Genomic DNA, 15,443 nt, shown 5'->3' with positions numbered 1-15,443 from the left:
CGCACGACGCTTCCTTTATCATTTTTTTTCACAAAAAATTGACCATTTGGATTGTATGAATTCTTAAACCGTATCGCTGTGGGGTGTACCGTGTGATTATTCTCACCAAGACACCAATTCTATCTGAAGATAATATTACAAGTTTGTAGGTTTTTTTTGGCCATTTTACCTAATGATATTTTACAATATTATTCTTAATATCTATCTGTTTAAACTTCGGCTCAAAAATTTAGTAGGTTAGTTATAAAATGAAAACTACCGACAATTATTTCACGGTATAAAAGATTAGATGATAATTTTTTAAAAAGTTTAAGCTGTAATGCTAATGCAATTTCCTATATAAATTATTTAAAAGACATTTTGAAATACCCTTTTTAATGTGAACTTAATATTTTCATAAATTTTTTTAAAATAAATTTTGATTATGGGTTACCTCCATAATACAATTACCAAGTAGTTCAATAAAATATAATACAACCTAGAAGTTAATATTTTAGTTTTATTAAAATTAATTTTGTATGTTAAAATATAAACGACAAGATATATTAGTGATATCAAAGTCTCGGTAAAAAAGAAAAAAAAACCACAGTATGTCTTATCAACATTTTTAACTTCATTATTAAAGGATAAGACAATTTATGCGTTGATAAACTTGTATAGCTTGACATAAAATTAATTATTTACATTAGGATAATTCATAAACATAGTAAAGACTTGTTTATAGTCTGAAGCAACAAACTTTTATTTCTTTGACTGCATACTGACGTCTTTTTCGTTTCTTCACTAATGATTTCATCTTTTTCAACGAACCTAGAATTTAATGAAATTGAAATATTAATAACATTACCTTAAAACCGTTATATTTGTTTAATATAAATTTAAATTCACTTACCAGAGTCTTTAAAAAGTCTGTAAAATTTCGTTCCTCTGCAAAGGATTTCTCTGTTTCTTCTGTACGTTCTCAACTTGTAGCATACAATTTTATCTGCTAAGCAAAACCTTCTCCATCTTTTTGACACTTTGCAAGCAGTGTTAATGTCTTCCAACGAATAAATATGTTAATAATAATACTTTGAGTAATTTGTAAATAATATTGAATCATTAATTAAAACAGGACTTACCGAAATATCATTGTTGATATTTCCACTGGCAATTCAGATATAATGTTAAAATGCATACTAGCTTCTGAAAACCACTTGCTCTTCGGGAAAATTGTAAAAAGTATTTTGAATCTTTTTGTTAGTTACGGTATCACTTTCTTCAACCAACTAAATTGGGCTACAAGCATCGCCGGTTTTTTATGAGCTAAAGTTCCAAAATGGCCGCCATCTTGTACAAGTCTCATTAAAATAAACTGGGGAGATGGTGTGAAATAAAGAGTTTTTGATCGTTCTTTTAGAGTTGTTAGCATAACCAAATATTGTAGTTGGATACCAACAATAATATGTATTATTATTTAAGTAAAAGGCGTAAATACTAAAAATAAATATAATATTAAAAGCAAAGTCGTTAATACCACGTTTATGTCATATTAATACTTCCAAGTCACATTTAAATGATCAAATATTTTATTATACTATTGGAAAATATCGATTACTTAATCTAAAGTCTAATTAATAATGTGTAATGATTACATATGTATCTACGTACGTGTTTTCTTTCTATTTTGGTGTGAGATAAAATGTTTAACCAAATTAAACCATTTACATTTTACGGTTTTTGACTGTCTAATTAATATATTAGTATCTAATAGAATAGACAATTAAAATCAAACGTAGGCCTATTTATTTATTTATTTCCAATTTGCAATGGTGTTTTGGAATACGAGCGAAAAGTCACTGTTCGGTTACCGCATCAATACTGAATGGGTCACTCGTATCTTTCCTTTGTTATAACGCACTACGGTGGTTGCTGTATTGTTTCTCCATCATGGGTCAACTATTTGCAAGTCGATTTCTCGAATGCAGAACTTATTGTTCAGAGGTACTTAACATTGTGGTGGTTGCAAATTTGAATTTAATATTCTTAAGACATAGTACCATCGACAAACGTTGACAACATAAACAACTATCGTACATCCGTTCTTTTAGAAGGTGTGTAACTTTCTTCTCTCTTTCCCTTTATCATGCAAAATTTTAATGGTTTATGTATGAAAATTAGACCAAAGGTAGATCTAGAATGGGGCTATAACATATACAATTTCCTCAAAAATCCGTAATTATGTGTATTATAAATCTGTAAAATGTTTAACGAGGTTTTTCCAATTTTAAGGATTAAAATGTATAACGCTAGCTACATATATAGGACAATAGATAAATGACATTATTTCATACATTTTTAATACAAATAATAGGAACCAAGAGACTCATAGTTTTAATATTTGATAGCATAGAACTTAATTAAATATACTTAACGGTGTTTCAATACACAATTTCTTATACTAATAAGTATAATAAATTATACTTATTTGTATACCTATATAACTTTATAATTTAATCCAACTATTAATAAAGAATAAAACAAATATTTTTATAGTAATTTATTTATCATATGGAAACCATCATTGAATATGTAATTTAATAAGATCGATTAATATGTTTATGACATTTTTTTAAATTACTTAAGCAAATTAAGAAGTCCAGTTGTTGAGCAACAGTCTTAAGAATTTTACTAGGAACATTTTTTAAAAATATTTTATAAAAACTTCTGCACACAGAACCCTTTCTCGTATCGATGATCGTATGCCAATCATATGCCAATCATATAGCCTATACGTTTTGCATTATCCAATAGTGCATACTTTTGATATTTAAGTATTGCATATTGTTGTGTATCTAATTTTTTCAGTTATCTCGTAATCGGTAATGTAGTGAAAGGATTTTTTTTTCATTAAGAAGGACCTGCTCTCTCAGTTTGACCGTTAGATGAAACGGCAAACATGCTCGATATGCGAACAGGACAAGATATAAATGTAAAAAACACTTGGTCTGTTTTGGAACCCAGCAGTCGATTAATTTTTTCTTTCAGATTCCTAAAGCCAACCAATCAGAAATGAAGACGTGTGTTTAAATTTTATATTTTCAATGACATACAATGTTCGACGCAGTGTAATCTGTGTTGGAATTTTGCTACCTATTTGTCGAAAAAGCACTAGTGTTGATATTTGGCACTACCTATAAAAAAAGTAGCAAAATCCTAGTTGTAAAAGTCAAATAATGTACAATTTGACGTGGAATATCTCATACATGATAAAATAATGAGACGTAATAAATAAAAAACAACATTAATTCGGTATATTGTATAGTTTATTGTGTCTAATAAATATTATAAATACAACCAAATGAAAAAAAAAAATATTATAATTTTTAAATCAACTCAACTTTCACGTGCTACACGTCATTTAAACACGTCTTCATATGTGACGACGTTTTCTATTTTGTCTAGAAATACCGAATCTGCATTGGTCAATGCTATCCTTCCACCGTGAAAAATATAAAATTACCAGCCGCTTGTTAGCCTTTTGTACTAAACTCCAAAATTTCTTTTATTGTATCCAACTGGTTCTCCCATAGTTCTTTACTAAATGCACACAACAGTATTATAACACTTTTTTTTATTGTTATAACGCGTTATAAAACTACTCTAATATACTATAAAACCCTTTTTGCTCACAAAAAAATTGAGATGGGGATAGGAATGTTATTTTTTAAAATCATGTGTTGTTTTCACAACGAACAAACTTGAATGAATGGTTAAATTGATTTAAAATAACCAAGTAAATGTTTTGCCAATAAATCGATTAAGGTTAGCAACGAAAAATATTTCAAACGGTATCAAGGTGTTCGCGGAACGAGACATAAAAAAGTATCCCATGATGTTAGCAAGCTGTTAAAATATAAAATGTTTTCCCAACCAACCCTTTTTGTAATTTTAAAAAAATACCTACCCAAAGTAAAAAATTCAAAGTATAACTAATAAAATATTGCTGTGGTTATTTTACCTATATTAGTAAATTCAACATTTTTAATACTCGTAGGAATGATGCCTTCATTTTTACAATCTCTTCTAAGTCGTCAAATAACTTAAGCAAATCAAAAATATACATAGATGTACAATACTATAATATTATACAATAACATGTTACATACAAACAAACAGCTGTGACGACGACCGCTATTTTATTGTCAATAACAACTGTTTATTTATTTTGCCTCATACTTTTTTTGTGTCTAAAAATATTTTCGTTTTGTGTATTTACAATTTAACTCGTATGTACATAATAATTGTTTTTGTGTTTAATTCACCTTGTTAATTAATATCGCCGAAAAACCACGTCACTGAAAGAAGTGTCCTTTGTGCACGAAGAACTCAAAGAACTTTCTACTGGAATATGCAAAGGTCTAACAAAACCCGCGGAGACGTTGCGGTCAACACGGCAATGCTGGATCGATGGTGCTGAGTTGGTTGTGTTTTGTATACCTTTTGTTTTTGCACCTTTTTTAATATTATTTTTTAATCACTTGTTATCACTTTAATCAAAAGAAATCATTAAGAAAAAAAAATAAGAAAAAAATCGTAGAGTTTCATTGAGAAGAAAATTGTTTGAGTTGACGTTAAAGTAAAAGACGTGATGATTATTGTTTATTTATCGACTTAGCGATTTTGCTGTTATCCGTTGCTAAGCACATCATCATGAGTATTAATATATTATTATTACGTTATAGTTGTTTTTAGTGCCAATACAAAAAATTAAACGCAAAAACTAATTTAAATAAAAATTTTAATTAAATTAAAAAAAAAAAATCCTAAAAACCCTATAAATACTAAAACTAAAAAAGTTGTTGAATACACTTAAATTTCTTTATAGATGATAAAATAATATCAAAATTGAATGTTGCAACCCTGCAACAGAGAAGGGAAGTGAATACTAAAAATTTGAGAACATTTTTATTAGGATTTAAACTCAATTGAAATATCAACTCAAGATAACTGAAATTGAGTCATCCTTAGTAGGGCTAATTTTGTCAGGCCTTCAGATCTAAAGCGTCTAAAACAACAAACCGCTTTTAATCCCCTTAAGAGGAATTTATATTTTAGCTCTGGCTAAACTTTTTACTTTTTTTAGTGCTTGTATTTAAGGTAAAATTTATGATTTCAAAAAAAACCTGCGATAGGCCTAGTTAAAGTTCTTCTCTTTTTAATAATACCAAAATTGTATTTCTATGACTATTTTGCATTGACTTACACAAAATAGTTAAGTAACAATAATTTTCAAAAAGAAAATTATGGTTAATGTGTAATGTATTGTTTTTGTATGATGACTTATACTTCTAAAACTGGTTCCAGGGCACTTACAAATACTTGTAACGCGACCATTAATTATTTTACCAACCAAAAATATCATAACTCCTCTAGATAGGGTGGGAATGATTCTGTAGAAAAACTATTTTTTTTTTTTAGGAAAAAACTCCACAAAAAAATAAGAGTAAATTATAACACTTTGCCTGTAATATCTCAGTTGTTGACTGTTGTGTGAACTAATACATAACATGTCGAAGCTAAAAATATATCCAAAAACAACATCTACTGATTAACTTATTGCTTTATTTTTCGATTTTTTGGGGGGTAGATTTGTTATCAAATGTGTATGATTCTTTAGACATAGATATTATTATCGATACACATTGAAAATCATATCCCCGCCGTTGGGGTGGTCTGAAAATTAGACCGAAAGTGTCTGCCTTTGGTCTGGTTAGGTTAGGCGTGGTTACATCTAGCGTGTGGCTATAAAGTATTATATGATTATCTCATACATCTGTAGTCAACCATTTTGCAAAAAAAAAGGAAACCCTATATCTCTAGTTAATTTTAGGTTGCTATAGTGAGTCCAACAGTCAACGGGTACTTGAAAATATTTTCCAAATTATATTGTTGACTAGATAAATGGCTATGGCAATAAATTATTAAAAATAGATGGTCAATCCGGCCTAATACCAAGTATACATTTTTAAGCAGATTCTTGACAATGATTATATATATTTACGGATACACATCCAGGCTTTTATTTAATAGCGATTTTATGACTTTCAGTTGTATCGAATTCTATGGACTTGTGACTTCTGCCGCCCCAATATGGTTCGTCTTATCTATGCCCCTACCCCACTGTACTGCCTTTAACTTTTCTGCTTTTTCTTTTTTTGTACCCTGGATGTTTTTTTAAACTGATGAATCGCAATTTCTTCGTGTTTCCCTATTGGTCAGAATTCATATCTGAAAGGTGGGTACTTAATTTTAATTGCACGCAATGATGTATGAATATTGTTTGAACTGTTTGAGCAAGTATACGAAAATATCACAAGAAAACAGGTTTTTTTTTATTTCAATAAACTATTGTAAAAACACAAGACAAATAAATAACACAGCTTATGTATTTTGAATACGTTTCCGTGTTAGAAAACAAACATCACATCAAACCTGTATTTTTCTTATTTCAACAAATAGTTTTGAAAACACAAGGCAAACAAATAACACAACTAGGATGTGTTTTTAGTACACGTTTCCGTGTTACAAAATAAATATAGAACTAAAATAAGGTTAGCTTTATCGATTGATTTCCGATAAGTTTCTATGCATCTGGAATAAAGTATGTTTATCCCATGTAAACACAATACGTCGGAAAAAGAGTATTACTCGGAATTTAGGAAAATGCGGCAAATGGAAGAGAGTCGCAAAACTTACTCATATAAATTCAACCCGAGCATAAACAGTATTATTGGTTTTTTGTGAGTTTCACACATACAACTTAACACATAACGTTTACCTAACAAGTACAAGGTAAGTAATACTTACAATAATTTTTTGTAGATGGTATGTTTTTGTATTTTCATTATAGAACCTTTACAACTGAAGTTATAATATGTATTATATAAGAATATACAGGGTGATTCAAAAAGAATAAACCGATTCTACGATCAAATATTTTGTAGGGAAATGAGGGAGTCGCTGTTTGAAAGATTAGGTTTCTACATGGGACCAAGCTAGTTGCATAACCTCACCACTGGAGCCTATCAATTAGAGCGTTTTTAAATGAAAAACTGCCTCAGCCCTGTACAGAGTTTCCCTCGCAGAAAAATTTTGTAGGATAAAATTGTTGCAGGATACAGCACAGAAAACGTTTATCTTAGGAGACCGATGCACCTGGCGCGGTCACGTGGCAACCATCTGAAACTTAGCAACCTAATCTTTCAAACAGCCACTGCCTCATTCTGATTCATACAACAATTTTAAACATAAATTTAAAAAAATAGAGCTTTCAATATAAAATTCACATTAACCAACTCTAGGAATAGGTTTAAATATCTAAAAAAAAAAATATTAAAATAATCCTTTTCATCCAAATAAGTTCTCGAGAGAAGAACAAAATATAATAAATAAGGGTTTTTTTAAACCACCATAATAAATATACTCTAAAAAATAAATTTTTGATGTCATTCGTTTTTTTTTGTTAAAAACTTGTATTTTTCTTTCAAATTTTTACCTTTTTTGGTATTTTTTTAGAGTGCATTCAACATTTGAAATTTAATTTTTAACGCATATAATTTCATTAGCGTTTTTAACTAAGTGTAATCTTATGAATTATTATTTTTCATTAGGCTACAATGCACCGTTTACTGTTTATGATATATAATTTCATACCAACCATAAATAGATATGTTTGTCGACGAAAAATAGAAAATATATCATTGGTTTGTTTTTGTTATAGGTATTTACGATGAAATCAAACATGAATGTTCGTTGTACCGTGTTAATTGCAGTTTGTTTCTTTAGCATCATCGTAAGTGACTCCTTCCATATAAAACTTAACAGAGATGAGCATTGTTCAAATGTATAAAACTATTATTGCTCGTTTAGTTTTTACAGAATCATACTTATTTTCACAATGATTTGATATTATTAAAAACTTCCTTTTTGTCTGTAATACAATGTAACTGAATCATTCAGATCTCCTAATACACTAGGCAGTCAGTAATTCCCAGAGTCTATAAAAGTTCACAACAAATTTTCTATTATCTATCTTCATTGAAGTTGCAAACTGGTTATATTTTAATACAGCTGGTATTTGAGGACAGTCGTCAAATACTACGAACATTACTTATACTTTTTTTTGTACGTCTTTCAGATTTCATTAGATGCTAAGGAACTTATGGAAAACTTTAAAAGAAAACTCATTGCAGCTGGTTTGAGCTGTTGTTTTTGTGAGTATCTTAAACATTATTTTTGGTTTAGTATTGTTTAGTAAACAAAAGCAAAAGAAGTTTAATAAAATCGACCCGATTTCCATTCTGTAGACACCACAAAACCTACACTACAGGGTGATCCAACTAACGTAAGACACTTTTACTAATTTTCTCGGAAAAGATTAATATTTTGAAAATTTTTTTCCCCTAAACTTTTTGGTACATATTTTACTACATTTTTCAATATTTGGAATATTTTTATCATCAATTCTCATACGTAAAACAAGTATCGCTTTTGTTTTTTTAAATGTGAACATATGTTTTTAATTTCATAAATCTGTAAACAAAATTTTTAAAAAATGTTTGCGTTTGAATTTCTAATTTTCAACTATCTGTTCGTTTGCTATGACTTTAAAAATATTTGAATTTAAAATCAGTATTTGATGAGTTACATTTAACAGTAGCGCTTTTATCAGCTATTAAACAATAATATTGATTTCTATCGGAAATATTGTCACCGATAATTAGACATAAATAACATTTGCTCCATTTTTTATTTATATTATGTGAACAGTCGTTTCTTTAACTACTTGCTCGGAAACAAAGGTCACCTAGTATAACCGTCATTCGTTTATATATTATCTTATCAGTAGACTGCACGTTAACTAAACCCTGTTAGGTCTATACCTAAACCCCTTTTTGCGGTATGAAGTATAATTATAGTATAACAATAATATTATCACATTATCATATTATAATTTTGTTGTATTTCGGCATCTGTATTCACAAAATTTCAAATCTTTACAACGTAATAAGTAGGGAACCGATTGATAAAAATTAGAAATTCAAACGCTAATTTTTTTTTTTTTTAATTTTGTCTACATATTTGTGAAATTAAAAACATACGTTCCCATTAAAAAAACCAAACGCGTTACTTGTTTTACACAATATAAGGGTTGAAGATAACATTATTTTAAATATTGAAAAATGTAGTAAAATATGTACCTAAAAGTTTAGGGGAAAAAAAATTCTCAAAATATTAATATTTTTCGAGAAAATGAGTGTCTTCACCCTGTTACCCGGAAACTTAATCGTTAAGAAATGTCCTTTTTGGAATTAGTTGTTGAAATTATGGTCTAAAAATATGACAGTAAGTAGATTTATAATATATCCACAGAAATTTAAAATTATTGTTAATATATAAATTCTAGCATCTACAGAATGGAATTAATTATATTTTTGGAAGTGATGTTAATATCTAACACCCATGACTTTATCTAAAAGTTATTAAGTATTACAACAGTCATTTATAATTTTGTAAAGCTTCCGTAAACACCCAAACCTTGCACCCAGACTATGAAAGGGCGGTTATCTGTGCAATGTCAGAATTTGAATGTCATAATGAATTCGAAGGAGCCAAAGAATTAACTAATGCAACAAGAGCTATGGTTATCGGCAGACCAGACCTGATGCTAGACGAAAGAGAACTGCTGAGTGCTCATATAGATCCAGGAGTTCAAGAAGAAATATACGAGGTCGTCCAATGGTTTGGAAATAACGTAGTACGTGATAATTAAGTTGATTTGAATATACTATTTTATTTTCATTTGTTTGCACTTTATTTGAACTAATATTTATTTAACACATTAAACTATAGAATATACCGAATTGTTGTTGTTTTTAATTTATTACGTTTTATTATTTTGTCATTGCTTATAAAAATATACATATATGAGATATTCAAAGTCAAAAAATGTCAGTGTTTTCAAGTCAAAAAACAAGGTCAGTGACGTAAAAGAAAACAATGGTACCTAGAAAAAGTAAAAAGGTAAATTTTAATGGTAAATAACACCATTAAAAGTGTTTTTCTACAAGTAGGTTGCAAAATTCATACACAGATTTTATGCGTCGCAAATTGCATGGCATTGAAAATGTAAAATTGATAATTTATTTTCCACTGTAATACATTTCATTAGAATTGTCTTCTTTTGGGCTTTATTTAAAAATATAAACTATATTACGGAAGGTTTAATTGGCCTATATAGTACTATAATATAATGTATCGCATTATGAAAATGGAAGTCAAGAAAAATGGCGCAGTAAGATTAATTTTCATACTTCACTTTAAGTCAAATGTTCAGTAAATTATTCTTAATAATAAACTATAATGTTTATTATAAATACTAAAATATTATACATACATAAATATCTCCCCAATTGTAGTCCTTAAAGGGATTTGTAAAGAGACCCTGTTTCAACTAGTTGCTTAAGGATGCATTGAAACGCTAAATGATGCACAAAATGATAAAGACAATAAACCACGATAATATTGGTATTCTATACAAATCTAAATATTTTGATGGGTAGATGAGAAAGTATTATTTTTATAAATATGTATATTCATTATAATTGTTGTATCTATAAAGCAAGTCTATAAATTATAAGTCGTACCTGTAAGGTAGTTTATAGAACCGACAATTTAAAAGTCACCCTTTTTTCTTCGAAACTGAGGAAACCCATCTACTAATTCACACACATTTTTCATCACATCGAACCAGATATTTGTTTTATTTCAATTAACTATTGTAAAAGTGCAAGACATATAAATAACCCAGCTTAATATGTGATTTGAACGTGTTTCCGTGGTCAAAAACAAACATAGCAAAAAACAGATTTTTTTTTCTCATTTCAGTAAATTGCTTTAAAGACACAAGACAAATAAATAACACAGCTCTTATGTGTTTTATATACGTTTCCGTGTTAGAAAACAAACATCTTATCAATCCATATTTTTTTTTTTATTTCAATAAAATATTGTGAAAGAGTAAGACAAATAAATACTACAGCTTGTGTGTTTTGAATACGTTTCCGTATTAAAAATCAAACATCACATCGAACCGGATTTTTTTTATATCAACAAATAATTTAAAAAGTGCAAGACAAATAAATACCTATCACAGCTTATGTGTTTTGAATACGTTTCCGTATAAAAATCAAACATCACCTTGTACCAGATTTTTTTCGTATTTTGATAAATCGCGTTAAATGTCCATTTAATGTAAATATTTGATAGCCAACAAATTTTTGACCCAGAAAAACATGTTTGTTGTCGGCTATAGTAAATATATAAATTACACAGAATATGATATTTCTTATTCATTCTTCGAGTCGTTCAATTTTCAGTTAGCAATAATTGTTTTTTATAAAGATGGATTCTAAAAAAATCATTACACTGACCATCGTGTCATTTTTTATCTTAATAACAATTACAGGTAACGTATATTTTAGTTTTCTGCCAACTTATTGTGTTATAGTACATATTATTATGTTACAAAATAATGATATACTTATTGTTTAATAATTAATTACTGTAATATGCTATGTAATAAGAGACTTGGTTTAAACTTGGATTTTAACAATTTATATAATTAAATTGCGTTAATGTATTTAATGTATTACAGTCGTTTATGGAAGACCCAGCGGTGAAGGTAATTCATACATTTAGTTTTAATCTACTCAACGTAGCAATGAAGTTTGCTGTATTCTTATAAAGCCTGTGTACTTTATTTTCTACAAATTTACTCTTATGAGGCGTTAACCTATTTTTATTTTAACTTTTAATTCATAATTATAAAAATAATATTGGTAAACTTTTAAACGATTTTTGGGCAAATCAAAAAACTGTCGAGAAAAATTTTTTGTACTCCAAATATATTGTAAACATGTCGTATACAACGTTAATTTAATTATGGAGAATTCTAGTCTAGTCGAGATTTAAAAAAAAAAACAAAACTAATAAATTTAGGCTACTACCAGTAGGTGTAAAATTAGGTATATTTTTTCTTGTTGTAGTCGACTAGACTAGTTATTTATTGTTAGTTAAATACATTATTAACTATATTAATATTGGTCTCTGATGTGTGGCGTGTAAGATGAGATGAGCGTATTCATCCGCCGATTAATTAGTATCAATTCATTATGTTAAAACCAACAATATGTTCATTTTGATATTTGCTTTAAATTTTATGAGACACCGCATTTATTTTTTTTGCTTTATTATGTATATATAAATAACAATTTTTGTACGCAGGAAGAAATGGTAATAATAATAATTACAATAGAGGCAAAGGTAAAAATATTTTTTTTTTAATTTATAAAAACAAATGTGTAAATAAGATACTATTAATTAACTGTTCAAAGTTAAACGAGGTTTTCCATTCTGATTGATTAAATAAAATCAAAAAATTGTTTGTACACAGGAGTTGCGAGCGGATCGTCAGAATATGTTCGCTATTTCGGTAGGTATACTGTAACTTAATTAGGTTAACTATTGAAAATCCTTGTTGTTTGTTTTTGAACGTAATACAAATATTGTAATCTACTTATTTTGTATATATACAATTTTTTTTATGTAGGATTACCGGATAAATATGCTGAAGAAAGGAAACATATAAGTGCAGCTATCGGTATGTATACTGTAACTGTTTTAGCTTACTAAATAATTATAGAAAACTCTTGTCTCGTCGAAATTTTCAAAAAAAAAAATCTTTTATTTTTTATAAAAGCCATTTGTTTTATGAAGCTGATAAAACAAGGGCAAATCATTTGTTCAGTGCATTATGTCGTTTAGGAACTGATTGTTCAAACGTCTATTATTTTGTATTAATTTCACTTACTGTATGCAGCAAATAGTGAAGGTTACAATTTCGACAACCTAATGTCTAAAGTATGGAATAAATCAGGTGAAAATTCCGGTATGTATGCTTTCGTATTTATTTTGTATGAATATCTATTTTTTTGAAAAAAAATCTAATTTTATTATTAAAATTTTTGGAGTTTTTAAAACTCTGCAATATAAATATCCAGAATTCATACAATCCGTTCGTTATCCCATGAGCCGATGATTTGTTTCAAAAGTTCTTTTCTTTATAAATAAATAAAATAAGATACATAATAATAAAAAAAATAATAGAATATTTGAAAAAAGTGTATATTTAATACGGTAGTTTTTTCTAAACTCTATTACTGTTAGGTAAAAAGTTATGGAATATTATGTTTTAGCAGTTAGTACAATACTTGATTGCAAGCCGACATAAGAGAAGGAGAAACTTTACTTTTCTCAGTCCGTTGCACAACAGTTATTGTCAAAAAATTCAATGAATAAAATAATCTTAAAACAAAAAACTTACAATACATTTTTAATTATATCTTCTTGGAATATTCGTATAAAACCCCTATCAAGTTTGCATAGTAATTTATTTAACAACAAAAAGTTAGATCATATTAACGCAATTATAAAATATTAAAAAACAAATATCATTTGTGTGTTTTTTTTAATTTATCAATTTTACTTCTTTATATTATAGGTACTTCAACAGACAAAAGAAGTATGTACATATGTAAATTTATTTTTATGTTACTGACTATTTATTATAACTATTAGTTGTTATCTAAAATTTAATAAAGAAAGATTTGCTGTTAGGCTTACAACTATGTCTAAGCACAGGCAAAATCGCCTAATAAAATATAGAACTTTTTATAAAATAATATGGTTGTAAGATTATACCATTATCCAAGCCACACTGTATAATTGTTCAATTAAATTGTGACCAAACGTTCGTTATTTTAATTGATAGATAGAATAGAAAAAAATCTGCTATTTTACCTTTCAAATGTAACCACGTAAAATATTTAATTCCTATAATTTTTGTTTTTAGCTAGTGAGTACCCATATATATGTACATCAATGATTATAAGTTAAAAAGTGTATAAATTATTAATTAACTTTTTACAAAATCTATGCATTAAAGAAACCCACTTCGTAATTAGTTTGACAACCAACTCCTAGTGCCGAAGAATATAATGTTTATACTCGATGAAGTATACACTTTATTTTAGATGAAAACAATTTGTTTATAAGCTACGATTTTTTTTTTATGTTGGTTTTTGTAAAGTAAACATAAAACTTAATTTTTAAAATAAACACATTTTTTCAGAATGTCCGTTTTGTTCAGGTAATACTTATATTTTTAATTGAAATGTTACTTGTTTAAATGTTTATATTTGTGATGAACTTACTGAATTGGCTTAAGATTTAGTTTTTTATTGTAAATATTATTTTAAAATTATAATTCTACTATAATATTTGCCTAATATTTATATTTTTTCATATTTTAGTTCAAAACAATCGAAGCGTAGATAGTAAGAGCTAATATATTTTATTTATAAACTTTACATTAATTTACTATGTCTTACTTAATTATTTTACTAAAAAAAAAGACAACTTATATAAATCCAAAAAATATATTTTTGTTTCAGGATGCGGTAAATGTAGTAAGTTAAAAGCTTTTTTAATATTTTTTACTACGCCTTTAATAAATAAAAATTATACAAAGTCATATTATAGTTAAATATTTTGGTTATCTAGTGAGAATTGTTGAATACGGTTGATAGTTCTTGTAACGACAGATGTATATTAAATTTCCTAAATATTGTCTGATCTTTGTCATTTAAGTTGTTTCGAGACATATACATTATAATTCAAAATATTTTTGGGTGTACGTTAGTAAATAAAATGGTAAATAAAATAGCTAAAACCATTGTTAGTATGATAACGTGATATTTTTATTTTCAGAGAAACCGCTTAAATGACATAATGTGTAAGTACTAAGTATAGTTTTATTAATATTTTTTGTGGTTTGAATAAACGACTATTTATTATACATTTTGTTTTTTTGTGTTAAAATGTTATATTTTTCAAATACAGACTGCTGAATCGTCATCTGCCCCCACGCAGATTTAAAAATAATATTTTTATTCTAAAGAAATATATGTTGTAGTAATTTTAACTATTGTATTCATATCTAACGCATTGATTTGTTGTAAAAACTTTTAATTGTTATTCAGTTTTCAAACATAAATAAAAATATAAACGATTAAATTTGAATCAATTTGTTGTTTCGTTCAAAGTATTACAGAATATACACATTTAATGTTTGAACTTAAAAGTAAATTAACTATTTACAAACTTTCTTCGTAAAAAAAATAAAATACATTTATGTTAAAACCCGACCTCTACGAGGTACCATCTTTATTCCCGTAACTTGTTGTACACATTTTGATGAAATTATCATATTGGCACAGACAATCTTGGAGGGCTTAAAATCACTTGTATTTTAAAATCAGTGTTTATTATATTGATGCATT

The 15,443-nt window shown here is 27.4% G+C and overlaps 2 protein-coding genes across 2 annotated transcripts; both read left to right on the top strand.

The window, feature by feature from the left end:
* Positions 1–6,742: 6,742 nt before the first annotated feature.
* LOC126842140 (uncharacterized) lies at positions 6,743–9,814 on the top strand. The gene is made up of 4 exons (XM_050579029.1): positions 6,743–6,834; positions 7,763–7,834; positions 8,180–8,255; positions 9,561–9,814. Exons 2-4 carry the CDS (start codon positions 7,772–7,774, stop codon positions 9,812–9,814), a joined length of 393 nt encoding a protein of 130 aa, XP_050434986.1. The 5' UTR covers positions 6,743–6,834; positions 7,763–7,771.
* Positions 9,815–11,407: 1,593 nt separating this feature from the next.
* On the top strand, positions 11,408–14,449 carry LOC126842137 (uncharacterized). Its single transcript, XM_050579028.1, has 9 exons — positions 11,408–11,509; positions 11,699–11,725; positions 12,328–12,366; positions 12,497–12,535; positions 12,653–12,703; positions 12,923–12,991; positions 13,604–13,624; positions 14,234–14,251; positions 14,415–14,449. Exons 1-9 carry the CDS (start codon positions 11,446–11,448, stop codon positions 14,447–14,449), a joined length of 363 nt encoding a protein of 120 aa, XP_050434985.1. The 5' UTR covers positions 11,408–11,445.
* The last annotated feature ends 994 nt before the right edge of the window (positions 14,450–15,443 follow it).

The sequence above is a fragment of the Adelges cooleyi genome, unplaced genomic scaffold, assembly GCF_023614345.1.
Source record: "Adelges cooleyi isolate 19-005CV unplaced genomic scaffold, UGA_ACOO_1.1 ACOO_flye_CR_arks_rails_tigmint_CR_PRNA_446, whole genome shotgun sequence".
In the NCBI taxonomy this organism is placed as follows: domain Eukaryota; kingdom Metazoa; phylum Arthropoda; class Insecta; order Hemiptera; family Adelgidae; genus Adelges; species Adelges cooleyi.
This window is presented reverse-complemented; position numbering and strand designations above follow the sequence as displayed.